Here is a 17,945-nt window from a genome sequence, read left to right on the forward strand (position 1 = left end):
TCTAGAGGAAATGGAGCTAACTTTAGATGCTTGTTTGCAGTGTGCTAAGAAGAATTAGCAAAACATTGAACAAAGTGTCCTTCATGTTATGTCTGATCTTGCTAAGAATGGCTGTTGCTGGATATCTGATATTTATTCTGTTATAAGAAAGCAGGTTGTCCTATTATCCAGCATAATCAACTAACTTTTCACACTGTACAGTTTCGAAACGATGTTATTCTGTATCTAATGGGTTGGAACCTGAAGTGCCGGGTATATATGGTGGTTACTCTGCGATTGTCCAGTCCCCTGCTTCTGAACCTAATCTCATGGAGTCAGTAACTGGAGAACAGTACCCTTTCCTATTATTATTTATTTAATAAGCAGTACCATCTAGACTTCTGGGTAACGCTGATTAAAAAGAAGGGTCACTAGCCAATCCAGTTATGGCAGGCCTTGTCATATAAGGCTTTTAAAAAAAAATTGTTGAGGGTGTTATCATAAGAAGCACAAGCAGTGTAGCATCTTTGGTCTCCTCTAAAATTGCTGGTCAAATTTGGTGGCCAATGATTGGTTTGGAGAGTTAAGATTGCTTTGGATCAACCATTCCAGAGTGCTCGCTCTTAACTGTACAAGCCAGGATTTCCCCCTTCATTTTGTATATGCAGAAAATAATGTTGCTTGAGGCCTTAGTCACTTAACAATTGGGACCAAAACATTCTGCTGAGTATTTTCATTATGACAATTGGAATAGTCGCAATATTTTCTACAGCGTGAAAGTCTCAATTTGTATACAAATTGCATATTTAAAGATAATTTAGATAAATTAAGAAAGGAAGAAAAGAAAAACACGTATATTTTATCCCAAAAAAGCACAAGTGTTACCTGTTTGTTGTAGTACTTTCCCCCCGTTCATCCTTTTAAATTCCAGAGAATTCGAAGTCTGTCTCTGGTCTGCAAAGATGTATAATAGAACTATTTTATTTAAAAAGGGACTCATATTACATGCTGTTCAATTGTTTTAGTATTTTTCAATATGTATACTGCTACTGATGTATTTATTAAAGTTCAAAATCCAGTTTTTTCCCCTTTTGGACCATCAGGACTATGTTTAGTTTTTATTAAAGTTCATAAACTTACCTATTTTCCAAGAATTGTTTTCTTACTTAATACAGTGTACACCAAACTTGAACCGCAAGGCAGAGGCTTACATGAAGATATAAATCCCATTATCAGTTAAGTCAGACAGAATTAGTGGATGTATCTAAAGTCCTACATTCTGTATCCTCATTTCCCTGCTCACTGTGGCAAATTTCTACTTTAAAATAGCCATGGTTTTCGTAGTTATGTGTACAACTTGAGTAAGCATAGCCATGGGAAATCTCAGACATGTAAGCCAAATTTGGCCTGGTGGAGGCCCTCCCTCACATCTGACATCATAAGATGTCATAAGATGCCTGTGGTTGAGCAGTAGATACATAGCTGCAAAGAAACAGCCTCAGAGCAGCTTTTAAATGCAGCCCCTGCTGGTATTGGTTCTGCTCAGGAACTTTGCTTCCACAACAAACCCTTCCAAATGCAGGTCTTGCAGTAAGAACATTTACTGGAGTTAAAAGGTCACCTTTAAATATTTGTTTTCATGCTGTGTGCATCTTCGTTACCTTGCCATACCTGACAAACTACACAATCTACTCACTTCTGATTAGTCCCATTGAATTCATTAAATAGTAAGCATGTACTGTATAGAATTTTTTGCCTAAATTTGTGACCAAATCAGATGTTATATAGAAGTTACATGAGCAGTCTCCCAATTATTATTTTTCTTTTGCTGAGTAGCATCCATGAAAGGCTGCCAGCTTGAGTGGAGAAATGATATGTGATAGGGCTGCTCAATTCTCTCCCCCTCCCGCTGTTTATTCTAAATTTCCCTTCCTGAACGGCCTTTTCTCCCTGCAAAGGAAAATATAGGTGCACCCTATATATTCTACCCAGTGTCACAGTGGGGATGAGAATGATTTTGAGTAGGAAAATGGCAGAAAAGTGAAGGAATTACAAAAGAAACCCTCCTTCCTCTCCTCCCTGCCCCCCAACCAGCACACTGTTTTTGTGCTCCGGGGGGAGGGGGGCATGGCTAGCTGCAAAGCTACGTAAATGTCGGCATAATCTTATGTCTCTGAACACAACGTGGTGAAAATCGCATTGAGGGACAACCACAGGCTTTGGAACTAGCAAAAATTTTACACACCAGGAACGGTAATGCTTCAAGGATTTAAAGGACCTAGAAGTACGTTTGCACATTTTGATTTACGGTAAAAGAGCAAATTGAAGGCTCAATATCTGAGGCCTCAGACACTGAAGGCAACAGTCTCTTGCAAAAAGGCAAGAAAGCGGCCAGGGCCGTTTTAAGCATATCCGACGCCGTGGTGCAAAGATCCCTCCAGCGCCCCCCACCCCACCCCGTTTCCCAGAGTTGTCGACCTTTTCCCAAGCCTCTTCAGGGATCGCTCTCCTCCCGCGGAGGCTTGGGAAGGAAGCTGCACATCCACCAGCTATATAGTTGACGGGGCACAGCTGGCAGGCGTGCAGGAGGGAAAGGGGAGGCCGCTGGCAAAGCTGCACAGCTCCCCCACTCACTGGGGCGCCCCTGAGAGGCCAGCACCCTGGTGCAAAATGCCAGTAAACCCAATGGGAAAGATGGCTCTGAAAGCGGCTGCAGCTATGGAGGCCAACTCAGATGCCTACATAGAAAGAATTCTCCAAGCCCTAAAGTGTGACTGGACCACTGCTTTGGCATCACTTGCACAGAAATTTGATGGCCTTTCTAATCAACTGAAAGGCATTCTCAAACTGCAAACGAAGCACTGAATCTTGCCAGCACTAATCAATCTGAAATACAGTTATTGCACAAGGCCATGGGAGATCTTGCCCTGAAGTTTGAGGAACAATCAGAAACAGATGTAAAAAAACATTTGAATCGGAGGCCTACCAGAAAATCAGAAAGCGGGGGAGAGATGGCCCAATTCATGGTGGATTGGATACTTACCTTGAATATAAATACCCCCCCCTGTCAATAGCAGATGTGGAGAGGACACATAGAGTCCCTGGAGGCCAAAGCAGATGTGGTGAAGCCCCGTGTGATATCATCATCTGCTTCGAGCTTTATAAAGATGCCATATTTAAAGCACTCCGTAACATCAGGGACTTAAAATATAAAGGATCCAGCATCAACATATTTCAAGCCATCAGTCCAGCCACACTTGCCCAACGATGTGATTTTTGCCCTTATACAGCTGCCTTGAAGGAGGTTGGCATTGCCTACCTCTCAAGCTTTACTTTCAAACTTATTGTCCAGCACAAAGGGAAACAGTGGATGGTAAGTGACAACCGACAAGCTGAAAATATGTTCTTGTGGTACCAATCACTGCTTTTCTTTTCCTTTTGTAAATCTATCTAATTTGCCCCCAATATTATTCTTTAATATCTCTAGGGAACAATCTGATTCCTGCTCTTTGAATTTATCCATACAAGCTAACTCTCATTTGAATATTCATCTCTTTGTGATGGTTCAATTTTGAATGGTGCTGCCTCTCTCACTCATAATTAGTCATACTGGGATAATTGTAAATGCTTTAAACTAAGCCTGTTTTTATATTAGTCCTAATGTGTGAAGACCCTTTAATTGGCCTCGAGTGCAGAGTCAACGAAGTCCCACTTATTTCAATCACTTGCAGCATAAAAAGCATAAAATGTCAAGCCAGCCATTCAACCTGCCAAATTTCTGCTCAGCTTAATAGCATACACATTGGATAGCTTTCTCATGATAAATGCCTCTATAGAATAAAGTGGTTTGAAGTAATGCTTGTCATGTTTACAGCTAACATCCTCTGTAACCTTTTCAGTGAGCTCATGAGTGAATTATAAATCTTGCACAGCATTGAAAATTACCTATACAATGCAACCATGTCTAAAGCTTGTTCTTCAGACACCAGTGAACAACTGTTCTTCTGCAACAGTTATATCCCTTGTCATTAAACATCCTCATTGATGAGAGCCCAAAGGTATGATCAAATTAGGGGTGAAGAACTGGTTGTCCTCCCCGTCCCATACTTTTCACATACAGATGTCAAGGCAAACCGAAGATGACTGGCAGTTCCATGTGGTCTAACATGAGATCATCCCAATAACAGAGAGAGGTGTGGTGTCTGCGTGTATATCCTTTTTAACACTTAACAACATTTGGGGCGATGGGGTAAATGCAGCTCATATTTGTGGTGATTTCCCCTTAAAATGGATGAATGATGCTTCAGGTCTCAGAAAGGAATTCAGAAACTCCTTTCCAAACTGATATTTCTCCCCTCACTCCCCAGATCCATTTGCTGATATATTTCACAGGCAGTTTGCTGCACCTTGAACAATTCCTCCTGTTCTTAGTCTTGGAAAAACTACATTTTTCAGGCAATTGGTAATAACTCCAGGATCAACTCAAGACCTTGAGGATGGTGGTTTTAATAGACTAAAGTGACATCTCACCCCAGAACTGCATGGTGCTTATTTCCATTACCAATCCAGTGCTGTCTGCTTGCATACTGCAAATGCTATTCTTAATAGGTTATGCTTTGGTTGATAGAGTCCAGCTGCATACTTGTAAGGTAAATGGGTTTGGTGTTTTTTTCACAGAAAGCCTATGATCATAAATTGTATTCAGGCAATTCTCCTTTTAAGGATCTGGGACAGTGGCAAATAAGCTGGCAGCCTCTTTCTGAATGTGGTATTAGAATTCTCATCTGTTCTTTAGTCACTTTTGAAAAGTTAGCAGGGAACACCTTTTACAGCTAGACTGGGGAAGTTCAAGCCCAGGGCCAAATGGGGCCTTTCAGGTCTCTCTGCCTGGTCTTTGCGACTCTCCCCGGGCCAAGCTTTGTCCTCAGGTAGTTCTATCTGGCTGCTATGTGTCCTTGAACGGAAAAGGTGCTTCTCACTCGCCTGGATGAAGGGATGGCTGGGTGTGTGGCTGGAATAGTCTTCTGTATACTTTCACCTCTCCCCCTGCCCTTCACTGGCATGTGGCCCCCAGAAGGTTCCCCACAAAGGAATGTGGCCCTTAGGCCAAAAAAGTTTCCTCTCCCCAGATGATGTAATCATCTACATTTTTTAAGATGTATGAAATAGAGGCACGTATATCCTTGTAACCTGCAGTGTCCATGTTTTGCAAACTCTGAAATTAGGCAAGGGCAGGAGAGGGTCTCTACTAGAACTGTGTAGTAATAATAATAATAATAATAATAATAATAATAATAATAATAATAAATTATTATTTATACCCCACCCATCTTGCTGGGTTTCCCCAGCCACTCTGGCTGCTCCCAACAGAATTAATGATATTAATAAAAAAGTGATAAAACATCAGACATTAAAAACTTCCCTAAACAGGGCTGCCTTCAGATGTCTTCTAAAAGTCAGAACGTTATTTATTTCCTTGACATCTGAAGGGAGGGCATTCCACAGGGCAGGCACCACCACTGAAAAGGCCCTATGCCTGGTTTCCTGTAACCTCACTTCTCGCAGGGAGGGAACCGCCGGAAGGCCCTCAGTGCCGGATCTCAGTGTCCGGCCTGAACGATGGGGATGGAGACGCTCCTTCAGGTATACTGGGATGGGTGGAAGGACATGAGCTTGAGGGGTGTAGGGGTACAGAAAAAAAAAACAATGGGTGCTCATCCCACTATGCCTTATTTGTCCCCTACAACTTTTGGTTCACTTCTATTTGACTAGTCACTGAAGAAATGAGTGAGTATCTCATCTGCAGAAAGGCTGTGTGTACTTTGGCGAAAGTGGAAGCACCACATTGCCTTTCCTCTCCGTAAGTGCAACATGCCTTGCGCACTGGCATCGTTTGGCTGTGCAATTCCCTGCCCCTGCTCTACCTTACTGGGTGACAATGAAGGGGATGGATGTTTGACCTAGAAATGTCAGGAGGGTGCTGAATAAGTTGCAATATATACAACATGTTCCTCTGCTCATAAGTAATCCTGATTCTGCACCAAGAAGAACTGAAATCAATGAACAATATGAATTATGCAAAGAGGGCATACTTTATTCTCCTTCTGCTAGTCATGGACCGGGACAAGTCCCATAGAAGTGAGTCAACTATCCAGAGCTTCAAATTGTTTAAGCTACTGACACTTACTTTCCTAGTTGTGGGCAATGAGCTCACCTGCTAACAGCACCATAGTTTTCCAAAGTACTGTAGTAGTACTTTCCACAGGTTAATACTGTGTGTCAATGAAGCATCAACATTGGACAGCTGCTGTCTGCTTTATTGTGAAATGGTTTATTTCTTCCTTTAAGTTTCCAGTAATTTTATTTTTTCTAAAAAGAAATGACAGAACCTTATTGTCATTGCACTTGGCAACTGCTTAGAACAAAATAGCTGTGATTCTGAAATGTTACCTTACATTTTGATACGAAATTGCCTCGTTTTTCCTGGAGCACGGAAGAAAATGCACAATTTTCTCTGAAAAGAAAACTGTTCTCCCCTTTTTGAGGCACAAAGTGTCGCCATCAGTTCCAAATTTCCTGCCAGACAGGGTCAATCAACCTTTGGTTAATGGAGGAACTTGAGTTTCTCCATTCTTGGCTGTCATCTCAGAGCAATCCAGCAGCCCCCCTTCAATTTAGAATGTTCCTTGCCAGCAGCCTGTAGAAAGTTCCAATTGTCTGTTAAGTCTTCCACTGCTTTTATAAAATGAGTCCAGACAATCTTTATAGCTGGGATTTCCCAGAAACACAAGGCTAGTGTGCCAAAATCCTGACCGTGTTCCCAGAGCTGGTCAGGATGTCTTTCTCTTCAAACATGTCTGATTTGTGTTGCAGAAAGAGCACCATGTAGCCATTTAATTAAAGTACTCTTTGGCTCTTCAGCCAAATAATAAAGGGCTCCCAGACAAACAATAAAGGGCTTGCAAAGATTAGTAATAAGGAAATCTCTACCATCAGCAGCACAGGATTTAGGGTGGTGCAGGCAGTTCCTCCACACACCCCATTCTCTTAATATACGGTGTCTCTTCCCATTGCCTATACACTGCCTATAACATCCAGCACTACCTCTCTGTTGGAATCCTGGAAGCCAAGACCCAAGTTTGGGGCAAGTACCCCCTGGTGAGAGAACCCGGCAGAGATTTAACAGTGCAAAACTTGCAGCAAAGAAGAGTGTGGAAATATGGACTATAAAACCTTCAGAATGTGCCCTTCCAGTGAGTCCCAGAATGTCACCTTTTAAAGGCTATTTCCAATCTATTCCACTTCCATAGAACATAGATTCCATGTTCGGTAGGTCATAAAATGGTTTACTTACAAAACTCTTCATGCTAGTTGTAAAGGGAAATAGGTGTATAAAAGGAGAATTCCTGGATGTCAAGATGCAGGTTTGGGTTAAGTACTCTTTGGTGAGAGAATCCCAGCAGAGATTTACATTTAAAAATAAATAAATATGCAGCTTAACCACAACTCTCAGTTTGGAAGCACCCTAAGCCAAATCTTGTACAGCTGCAAATAAAACGTTTTAAAAGTGTTGTAAAGTGCAATATACAAATGTGACACTAGATGGCGATGGTGAGCTATGCAAAATTCAGTGTATTTTTCAAAACGTTTTCTAAAGAAGCATTTTCACAGCATTTTTAATATGTGTGTAGATTCTACCTTAATGCAGCAGTAAAACATCACACATTTGTGTGATGTTGCTAAGCCATAGTTTGACTTACAGTGTTGTGTGAACCAGCTACTTAAAAAGATTCGGATGTAACAATTTGGCAACAATACTATCTGGATTCTCCATAAAAGGCAACCAGAGTCCCACCAGAATCAATTGGGGGAATGATGAGCAAATTCTGTAAAGGTATACTATACAAGATGAGAGACTATTACCTTATTATTCCCAAATAAAATAATAATAGCACAACCAGCAAAGTTGAAGGGCAGAAGTCGGATTTTGGAAGTCACGATCGCCACCAGATGATGTTATTGACCAGCTAGGGATTATGTTTTAAGAAATTGTCTACAGAAATAAATTTGAGCTGATAAAAAGCAGCTTTGTCCTTTCAAATTAGAATGTATTTACATTTCATGAAGACTGAAAACCAACATCAACACCATCTGAACCCTGAGTGCAGCTGTGCCCTAAGATGATGTGCATAAATTTCTGTAACTAAACACTTGGCTTGACTTGTTTAAATGGAAAAAGCAAGAAAAGGTGTGTTGTAGCCTTGTTTTTGTCTCAGACAAAAGCTGTTTGACTCTAGTCTGAGAGAGTTTAATTTAAACTACAAGAGCAAAGGAAATGAAGCCAAACAATTCTTTAGGGTTTAAATAAGGAAAAGCCAAAGTGGCAGTAAGACAGCACCTTGAGGAGAGATTGAGAAGAGAAAGACAGGAGCATGAAGTATAATGAAAAAAGGAAATTGGGAATGGAGAACTGTAAGCGACAGAGGAAGCTAGATGACAGACAAAGGCACCATTTCAGCAGGGAGAAAATAGGTTTGATTTATTTTTTATAATTTAGTGTGTACTTTAGCCAGAAGGTGGCTGTATGCGATGACGCATCTGAGCTTCCTGGAATCATGTGCTCAAAGGATGCTGAGCCCTTCATCTTTCTGAAAGAGGCATGCATGCTTGTATTTCAGATACTTTGCGTGTTTGGCTCATTCCTGGAAGCTGCAGCTCCAGTACAGACTTAAAAATAACAACAAGCCTTCCACTTCATGTTTTCTGCCAAAGACTCCAGTTGACTTGACTTGAAACACTCCTGAGACATTGTGCTTTAAGGTGCAAACATGCAGCAAATCCGAATCTAGAAAAGAGGTGTGGAAACAGCACTTTAATGAATGTCCCAGCTGACATGTGGCTGTTCAGTGAAAAGAATACAGGGAGACAAGTGCTCAAGTAAGAAATAACAAGATGAGGGCCACAGACAAACGTTTGTTTGCAGGGAAAAGAATCTGATAGGAAGATTGTTTGTGGCTGGGGTATGTGTGTGTGAGGGGTAGAGATAGGTGAGCTGCCCTGGTCTGAATTGAACTGGCTCAGAAGTAAGCCAAGCTATTTGGTAAAATATAAATTCTGACTCCAGAAGTCACGCACCTCCTCCCTCCAACTCAGCCCTGATCTCCAAAATGCCCTCTCAGCTGGCCATTGATCTTAAAACTGCTCCTTCTTCACTTCACACCTACCCGATAGAGTGTCCTCTGCAGTCTTATTAAATGTGCTGCTGCTCTGAACCTGGGACAGGGCAGGGGGAGAGAATAGATAAGTATAACGGAAACAACAACTTTGCCAATGGTTATGAATCATGAATGCCCAGTGCTGGATTTATGTATAAGTGAAACAAGCTATAGCTTAAGACCCCACTCTCTTGGGGCCCCAATTTTTTTAAAAGAAAAACAACAACTGGATGTACATTTCCTAAATATAAAATAGAAATAAAATAAAACCTACATACAGCAACAGTGTTTTGTGTTGTAGGCTCCTATGATGTAAGTAATGGGCCCCACCTGCCAACCTGCTCCCTAAAATCACTGGTTTGCTCATTTCTATATCAATTACTTTGATAAAATATATATTTTGTTATGTGCAAATGGCTTTAGATACCTATTAGGTCCATAAATCACCATATAGCATATATTCAACACAAAAACCCGACAATTTGTTGTTGACAAAGGACAGCTGGACATATAAAGAGCCCCATTACCTTCAGCAGCTTAGGGCCTCATCAAACCTAAATCCGGCCCTGTGAATGCCATTAAATTTTTGCCTCCCTGAAGTATCAGCTATGCTTTACATAATGATTTAAGGGGACAGGGAGATGAGAAAATAGTCCTCATTAAATCATTGCATATCTTTCTCCAGATGTTGTCACTCCCTACTCAAGATTTACTTCATGTTCACAAATCCAAGGGTGAAGAATGTTACAGGGTTGTTTGTTGTTGTTAGTAATGAATGGTTCTGACAAACAACCCTTATGGCTAACAGGATCAGGCCCTCAGTGCAGCAGCTACCTACTCTGAAGGCTCAGGATTAATTTCTTCAGCCTGCTGTCTCTTCCAATTACTGTATTTTTATGTGTATAAGACACCCCCATGTATAAGATCCTATGTTTTGAACCCAAAATTAAGAAATCAATATTTTAAACATCAAACAGATGTTTAATAGGAGCCTTCCTACCAGTGGCGTAGCGTGGGGGGTGCAGGGGGGGCCGGCCGCACCAGGCGCAACATCTGGGGTTAGGGCAAATCCATAGGTTAGGGGGCGCAAATCCACGGGTTAGGGGGCGCAAATCCACGGGTTAGGGGGCGCAAATTACTTGCCTTGCCCCGGGTGCTGACAACCCACGCTACGCCACTGCTTCCTACAACCTTGTTTTCCAGTTGTTTTGCACAACTCCTATCAGCCACAGCCAGCATGGCTGTGCTGGCTAGGAACCATACAAGTTACAGCCGCAAAGATCTAGAGGCTGCCTAGTTGGAGGCTGCTGCTTTATAGGGATTGTCAACTATATAGTAGGGTTGCTATATTTCAAAAAGTGAACATCTGGACAAATAAGTTGTTGAGTGGTAGTGGTTGGGGGTTTTTTTGCCAAAGTTGTTGAGCTGTTGAGCATTTTTTGTGAAATCTCAAAAAGAAGAATTGAGTTTTCCAGCAATTTTTAATGAAATTCATCAAAATCTACACTACCGACGGGGCTGCCATACGTCCAGATTTTCCTAAACATTCCAGCGATTTCCTCCTGGATGCTGTTTATGAGGGCTGACTACCGGCTATGTCTGGGAAATTCCAGGTGTATGGCAGCCCTATTCCGGACGTATGGCATATAGGGCTCATCAATTAGACTTTGAGATCTTCAAGTCAATAAATGTACTGATTCCCCAAGTCCTTGTTGCAAGCTTGCCTGACTAGGGTGTGTTGTTTTGTTCATGTAGAAGCCAAGAAAACCAGCCTACAGTTTGCCCTACAGCTGAGCATCTTGCAGCCCACAGTCACTGTAATCTAGATCATTAGTGACATTCAGCAGATGGCATTTGGAATTAATTTGGAATGGAAGGGGAGACAGAGTATTCTATCCTGTTTGTTCCAACCTTGAAATTAAAGATAATACACTTAGATATCACTGTATCATTAATTCCCAGGGCCCCCTTTCCTCCCAGTAGGCAGAATTATTTTAGGACACGGAACTATTTTAGCAGAAGTATGCATACAAGAATCTGTTTTAATTGGAGGAAGTGTAATGCCAGCTCCTGCTACATTGTGTACTTATGATTTCAACAACTAATGCAGCTGGGAGCTAGTCGTACATTCAAAAATAATGTTTAGACAGGTTTGCTAAAAGGATGGATGTTGAGATTTCAGCATGGAAATTACTGACGCTAACTGTGGGATAAATGAAGCTAATTTCCCCCCATCCTAAGTGGTGCTTTGTCTTCTGTGTCAAAAGCAGCTAATCAAAGCCTACTTTGCAGTACAGCATCACACACACTGATTGCCCAGAGGCTTCTGCAGCCAAAGAGAGTTGCTATGGGAATCAAGAGGGCACTTGGAGACGGGATCTGGGGCTTGGCTCTCTCCCGTCCATGGCTGCTGCTGGAGTCACAGGAATGAACAAAACGGAAAGGAGGTGGCAGAGAGGCACAAGGAAATGCATGCATGTTAAGAGGAGGGACTGCTGTAGGTGGAGACACTGGAATGGAGTAAAGCAAAGACACGAATGCATCCGGCAGTAGTGGCTCTGCTTGGCTTGGTTGGACCTGGTTCCTGCCGTAGAGTTAACCTAGCAGAACTACAGGAAAAGTCTTGACGGTAGCAAGCCTTCAAAAAGATGGGATCCAGCTCATCTACATACCGGCCCAAGTATGTGTATTTGGATATCGGTGGAAGAATTCAGAAGGTACTTTTCACTCATTGTTTCTTTGTCGCTAGGATCACATTTGCATTAAACTGGAATCACTGTTCAGCTGCTGCTGCTGCTGCTGCTGCTGCTGCTGCTGCTTTCCTTTTCTATGCTGTGAGCTTTGATTGCATCCTCATTCAGCTGAAAATCTGTCGCCTCTCTTTTGTGAAACAGCCTTGAAATATGAATGAGTCCATTTCTTCACAATCTTTCATTTTGCAAATGACAATGGTAAATGGCAGGAGAACTCTGAGAGCAGCCTTCCGGTTTCAGGATAGCAGAGATTTGGGGTGCCTGTGTGTATTCTGGGGAATGATTAATGGACTGGGGAATGATTAATGGACTTCAATGTCTGTACACTAATGCGCAAAGCATGGGAAATAAACAAGATGAGCTTGAGCTCCTGGTACAGCAAACTAAATATGACATAATAGGAATCACTGAAACCTGGTGGGATAAATCCCACGATTGGAATGTAATAATGGAGGGATACAATCTATTTCAAAGAAACAGACCAGACAAGAAAGGAGGAGGAGTGGCGTTATATGTCAGGGATGTGTATACCTGTGAAGAGATCCAAGATTTAGAACCTCAAAGCCAAAGTGAGAGCATTTGGGTGAAAATTAAGGGAGAGAAGAATAACAGTGACCTCATTGTGGGAGTTTACTATAGATCCCCAAGCCAAACGGAGGACATAGATGATGCCTTCCTGGAACAGATGGCCAAGCATGCAAAAGGAAGGGAGATAGTAGTAATGGGGGACTTCAATTACCCGGATATTTGTTGGATGTCAAACTCAGCCAAGAGCATAAGGTCAAACAGATTCCTCACTGCCCTTGCAGACAACTTCATTGTCCAGAAAGTGGGAGAAGCAACAAGAGGAACAGCCATTTTAGATCTGGTCCTAACCAATGTTGATGACCTGGTTAGTGGGGTAGAAGTGGAAGGATCATTAGGCGCGAGTGATCATGCTCTTCTGAAGTTTACTATACAGCGGAAAGGAGCAGCCAAGCATACTAGGACTCAATTTCTCGACTTTAAGAAAGCCGACTTCATAAAGCTTAGGGAAGTGCTGGGTGAGATCCCATGGACAGTAATACTAAAAGGAAAGGGAGTTCAAGATGGCTGGGAGTTTGTTAAGAGGGAGATAGTAAAAGCACAACTTCAGGCAATACCAATGAGACGGAAACATGGAAGGTGCCTAAAGAAGCCAGGGTGGCTATCTAAAGAACTTTTAACTGAGTTAAGATTAAAAAAGGATGTGTACAAAAAATGGAAAAGGGGGGAAACCACCAAAGAGGAATTCAAACAAATAGCCAGCACGTGTAGACACAAAGTCAGAAAAGCTAAAGCACAAAATGAACTCAGGCTTGCTAGAGAGGTTAAAAGCAACAAAAAAGGCTTTTATGGGTATGTTCGTAGCAAAAGGAAGAACAAAGAAACCGTGGGGTCACTCAGAGGAGAAGATGGTGAAATGCAAACAGGGGACACAGAAAGGGCTGAACTCCTCAATGCTTTCTTTGCCTCAGTCTTCTCCGATAAAGAAAACAATGCCCGACCTGAAGAATTTGGAGCAAATGATTCAGCAGAGGAAACACAACCCAGAATAACTAAGGAGATAGTACAAGAATACTTGGCTAGTCTAGATGTATTCAAGTCTCCAGGGCCAGATGAACTGCATCCAAGAGTATTAAAAGAACTGGCAGATGTGATTTCAGAACCACTGGCAGTCATCTTTGAGAATTCCTGGAGAACAGGCGAAGTCCCCGCAGACTGGAGGAGGGCAAATGTTGTCCCTATTTTCAAAAAGGGGAAAAGAGAGGACCCAAATAATTACCGCCCAGTCAGTCTGACATCAATACCAGGGAAGATTCTGGAGCAGATCATTAAGCAAACAGTCTGTGAGCACCTAGAAAGGAATGCTGTGATCACCAATAGTCAGCATGGATTTCTGAAAAATAAGTCATGTCAGACTAACCTGATCTCGTTTTTTGACAGAATTACAAGCCTGGTAGATGAAGGGAACACAGTGGATGTAGTCTACCTTGATTTCAGCAAGGCATTTGACAAGGTGCCCCATGATATTCTTGTAAAGAAGCTGGTAAAATGCGGTCTTGACTATGCTACCACTCAGTGGATTTGTAACTGGCTGACTGACCGAACCCAAAGGGTGCTCATCAATGGTTCCTCTTCATCCTGGAGAAGAGTGACTAGTGGGGTGCCACAGGGTTCTGTCTTGGGCCCGGTCTTATTCAACATCTTTATCAACGACTTGGATGATGGACTCAAGGGCATCCTGATCAAATTTGCAGATGACACCAAACTGGGAGGGGTGACTAACACCCCAGAGGACAGGATCACACTTCAAAACGACCTTGACAGATTAGAGAACTGGGCCAAAACAAACAAGATGAATTTTAACAGGGAGAAATGTAAAGTATTGCACTTGGGCAAAAAAAATGAGAGGCACAAATACAAGATGGGTGACACCTGGCTTGAGAGCAGTACATGTGAAAAGGATCTAGGAGTCTTGGTTGACCACAAACTTGACATGAGCCAACAATGTGACGCGGCAGCTAAAAAAGCCAATGCAATTCTGGGCCTCATCAATAGGAGTATAGCATCTAGATCAAGGGAAGTAATAGTGCCACTGTATTCTGCTCTGGTCAGACCTCACCTGGAGTACTGTGTCCAGTTCTGGGCACCACAGTTCAAGAAGGACACTGACAAACTCGAACGTGTCCAGAGGAGGGCAACCAAAATGGTCAAAGGCCTGGAAACGATGCCTTATGAGGAACGGCTAAGGGAGCTGGGCATGTTTAGCCTGGAGAAGAGGAGGTTACGGGGTGATATGATAGCCATGTACAAATATATAAAAGGATGTCACATAGAGGAGGGAGAAAGGCTGTTTTCTGCTGCTCCAGAGAAGCGGACACGGAGCAATGGATCCAAACTACAAGAAAGAAGATTCCACCTAAACATTAGGAAGAACTTCCTGACAGTAAGAGCTGTTCGACAGTGGAATTTGCTGCCAAGGAGTGTGGTGGAGTCTCCTTCTTTGGAGGTCTTTAAGCAGAGGCTTGACAACCATATGTCAGGAGTGCTCTGATGGTGTTTCCTGCTTGGCAGGGGGTTGGACTCGATGGCCCCTGTGGTCTCTTCCAACTCTATGATTCTATGATTCTATGATTCTATGATTCTATGATTCTCACTTGTTTCTACAGTTTCTGTGTGCTCTACTACAGATGTGAATGCAAAGTTACAGAGGAGTTTAGAGATCCAGCGCCAGTTCTTGTGCCAGCAGTTCACAATGTAAATACACAATGTAAATGCACAATGTAAATACACAATGTAAATACACAGATCCAAGCATTCAAGTGATTTAAGTAATTTAGAGCAGAGGAAAGTGTACAGTATTAAAATTATACTGAGTTTCTTTCTGAAAATAAGGTCTGCTTTTCATGTCCTTTAATACTCTCAAGGTGACTTGTATGCATATTCATGCACGCGCATGTGTGTGCGCACGCACACGCACAACAATAAACTTCTATCATAACTTCAAATATTGATTTAGTTGTGGCATTAGCAATGTGTCAAAGTTAACAAAGGAGCTGAATTTGCAAGCTAACTGGGGCAAAATTACAGTCCATGGTCTGCCTTACCTGAGATGCCAGAGGGACCCCAAATTCTTTACAAGAAGCAACGATTTGAAAAAGCCAAAGTGTCTTATTTTTTTAGCTGTATACTCCAAGTCATTATGGGAATTGCAGATGGACCATTCGCTTCTTTCCTCTGAATATCTAATTAGCCATGAGGACTAATTTTAGGATAAGCATCTTCTCTCCTATTCTGCCTTAATATAGTCTACAGCAGGAGTCAGCAAACTTTTTCAGCAGGAGGCCGGTCCACTATCCCTCAGACCTTGTGGGGGGCCGGACTAGATTTTTTTCGGGGAAATGAACAAATTCCTATGTCCCACAAATAACCCAGAGATGCATTTTAAATCAAAGGGCACGTTCTACTCATGTAAAAACACTCTGATTCCCGGACTGTCTGTGGGCCAGATTTAGAAGGCGATTGGGCCAGATCCAGCCCCTGGGCCTTAGTTTGCCTACCCATGGTCTACAGCTATGCCACTGGGGGCGGGTGGGCTTTCCAGAGATAGCATTGTTCATCAGACTAGCGCTTTTCTATAGTTTTGTAGAACCCTTGCCATGTAATAGAAAGGGTTGGGGGCAGCTTTGCTCTCAGGAGAAAGCCTTGCTGCTGGGTCTAGAGTAGGGGGAATAGCAAGGGTGCTAGTGGCAAGGGATCATGGAAAAATAACAAAAAGTGAATAATAATAATAATAATAATAATAATAATAATAATAATAATTTAATAATAATAATTTATTATTTGTACCCCGTCCATCTGGCTGGGTTTCCCCAGCCACTCTGGGCTGCTTCCAACAAAGATTAAAAATACATTAAAATGTCACACATTAAAAACTTCCCTGAACAGGGCTGCCTTCAGATATCTTCTAAATGTCAGGTAGTTGTTTATCTCTTTGACATCTGGTGGGAGGGCATTCCACAGGGCGGGTGCCACTACTGAGAAGGCCCTCTGCCTGCTTCCCTGTAACTTTGCTTCTCGCAGTGAGGGAACGGCCAGAAGGCCCTCGGCGCTGGACCTCAGCATCCGAGCAGAACGATGGGGGTGGAGACACTCCTTCAGGTATACTAATAATAATGCCTTGCCTTTTAAAATTGCAGAGAATAGGTGAAGAATGACTTTTAGCAACCCTGGCAGTGATGCAGTGCATATTCATACTTCTCAAGTTTATACCAAATAAGGTGTTATGATGTCACAGGTTCCAAGCACAGGACACTCGCACAACCATGGTGATCCACATTCTTAAAAGGTGTTGGAGACTTCAGGTGATGCAAAATACACCTAGAGTTTTAGCAGGGCCCATCCTACAAAACATGAGACTCTGATTTTCACGGGCTTCCAGTCTATTTCCAAGCACAAGACGTGCTGGAAATTACCTTGAAAGCTGTAAGTGGCTGTGGTACCCAGGAAATGGAAACCACCTCCTTCCCCGCTCCCCCACATGATTCTGCCTACTCACTGTGGTCATCAGAAGAAGCCCCCCTCTCCTCAACCCATCACCATCATAGTTTCAGTTGGTGGAGATGTAGGGACAGACTTTTCACTTTTTCCAGGAAGACCAGTTGGCCTGTTCTTTGTTGACATGCTAGCATATCATCAACAGCATTTTTGTTTTACTTTTGGTTTGGTTTAAGCACAACCACTACTCCTGCAGTGCTATAGTGTGTGATTGCTGCTTTGCTGTTTGTGTGTGTTTTTAAATGATGGTTTCCTTTATTCTTCTGGTGTCTTATGAGTCACTTTGGGGGCCTTTGGCCCAAAAGAGAGGGCAGAAGTATTTTGATTAATAATAACAAACCCTATTAATTACAATATCTGCAGTAAGCAGGGAGATTTCATTTTCCCCAAACAACTCGGCAGGATGACTGAAGGGGAAATGCAATTTCTCACTGTTAGGGGATATCGTCTGGATTCTCCACAAATAGCACATTTCTCAGATGAAGGGAAGAAACAATCTGGGAAGATCCTAAGGGTGTTTGACAGCATTACTATATCCCACCAGTATCAACTTTCTCTTTCCTGCTTCAGTTTCACCAACGGTCATTATAATGGGTTGTCTCAGCTGTTTGTGTCTTGGCTTGACTGCTTGAGGCCTACAGAATCCAAATGAAGTCCGCTGAGGGTAGGCTGGAACTGCAAAGATAAGCAGACAGCAGCAGGTAGCAGAAACCAACAACTGGGTGGTAGCAGGAAATCTGGTGAAGGACAGCTAAGAGGAGTATCTAGGTTATCAGGATAAAGAATTTGCTGAACCGTGGATCAAAGTAGACAACTTGCTCCAACAAGTGCCAGAACTGAACTGATTTCCTGTATGTTGGTACAGACCATGGTATCTGAATTAAGCTCCAGCCCTCCTTGGTAAGGAAGGAGTCCTTAA

At 42.5% G+C, this 17,945-nt stretch overlaps 1 protein-coding gene across 2 annotated transcripts in view; it reads left to right on the forward strand.

The window, feature by feature from the left end:
• The first annotated feature begins 11,497 nt into the window (after positions 1-11,497).
• PDE9A (phosphodiesterase 9A) overlaps positions 11,498-17,945 on the forward strand; it is a 71,733-nt gene continuing 65,285 nt past the window's right edge. Inside the window, exon 1 of one of the 2 annotated variants that reach the window (XM_028727266.2) lies at positions 11,498-11,911. In XM_028727266.2, the coding sequence (XP_028583099.1) occupies positions 11,843-11,911 (69 nt within the window). In that variant the 5' untranslated portion in view covers positions 11,498-11,842. The remainder of the gene's footprint in view (positions 11,912-17,945) is intronic. The other variant, XM_028727267.2, reaches the window with a different exon arrangement.

The sequence above is a fragment of the Podarcis muralis genome, chromosome 4, assembly GCF_964188315.1.
Source record: "Podarcis muralis chromosome 4, rPodMur119.hap1.1, whole genome shotgun sequence".
NCBI classification, from domain to species: Eukaryota; Metazoa; Chordata; class Lepidosauria; order Squamata; family Lacertidae; genus Podarcis; species Podarcis muralis.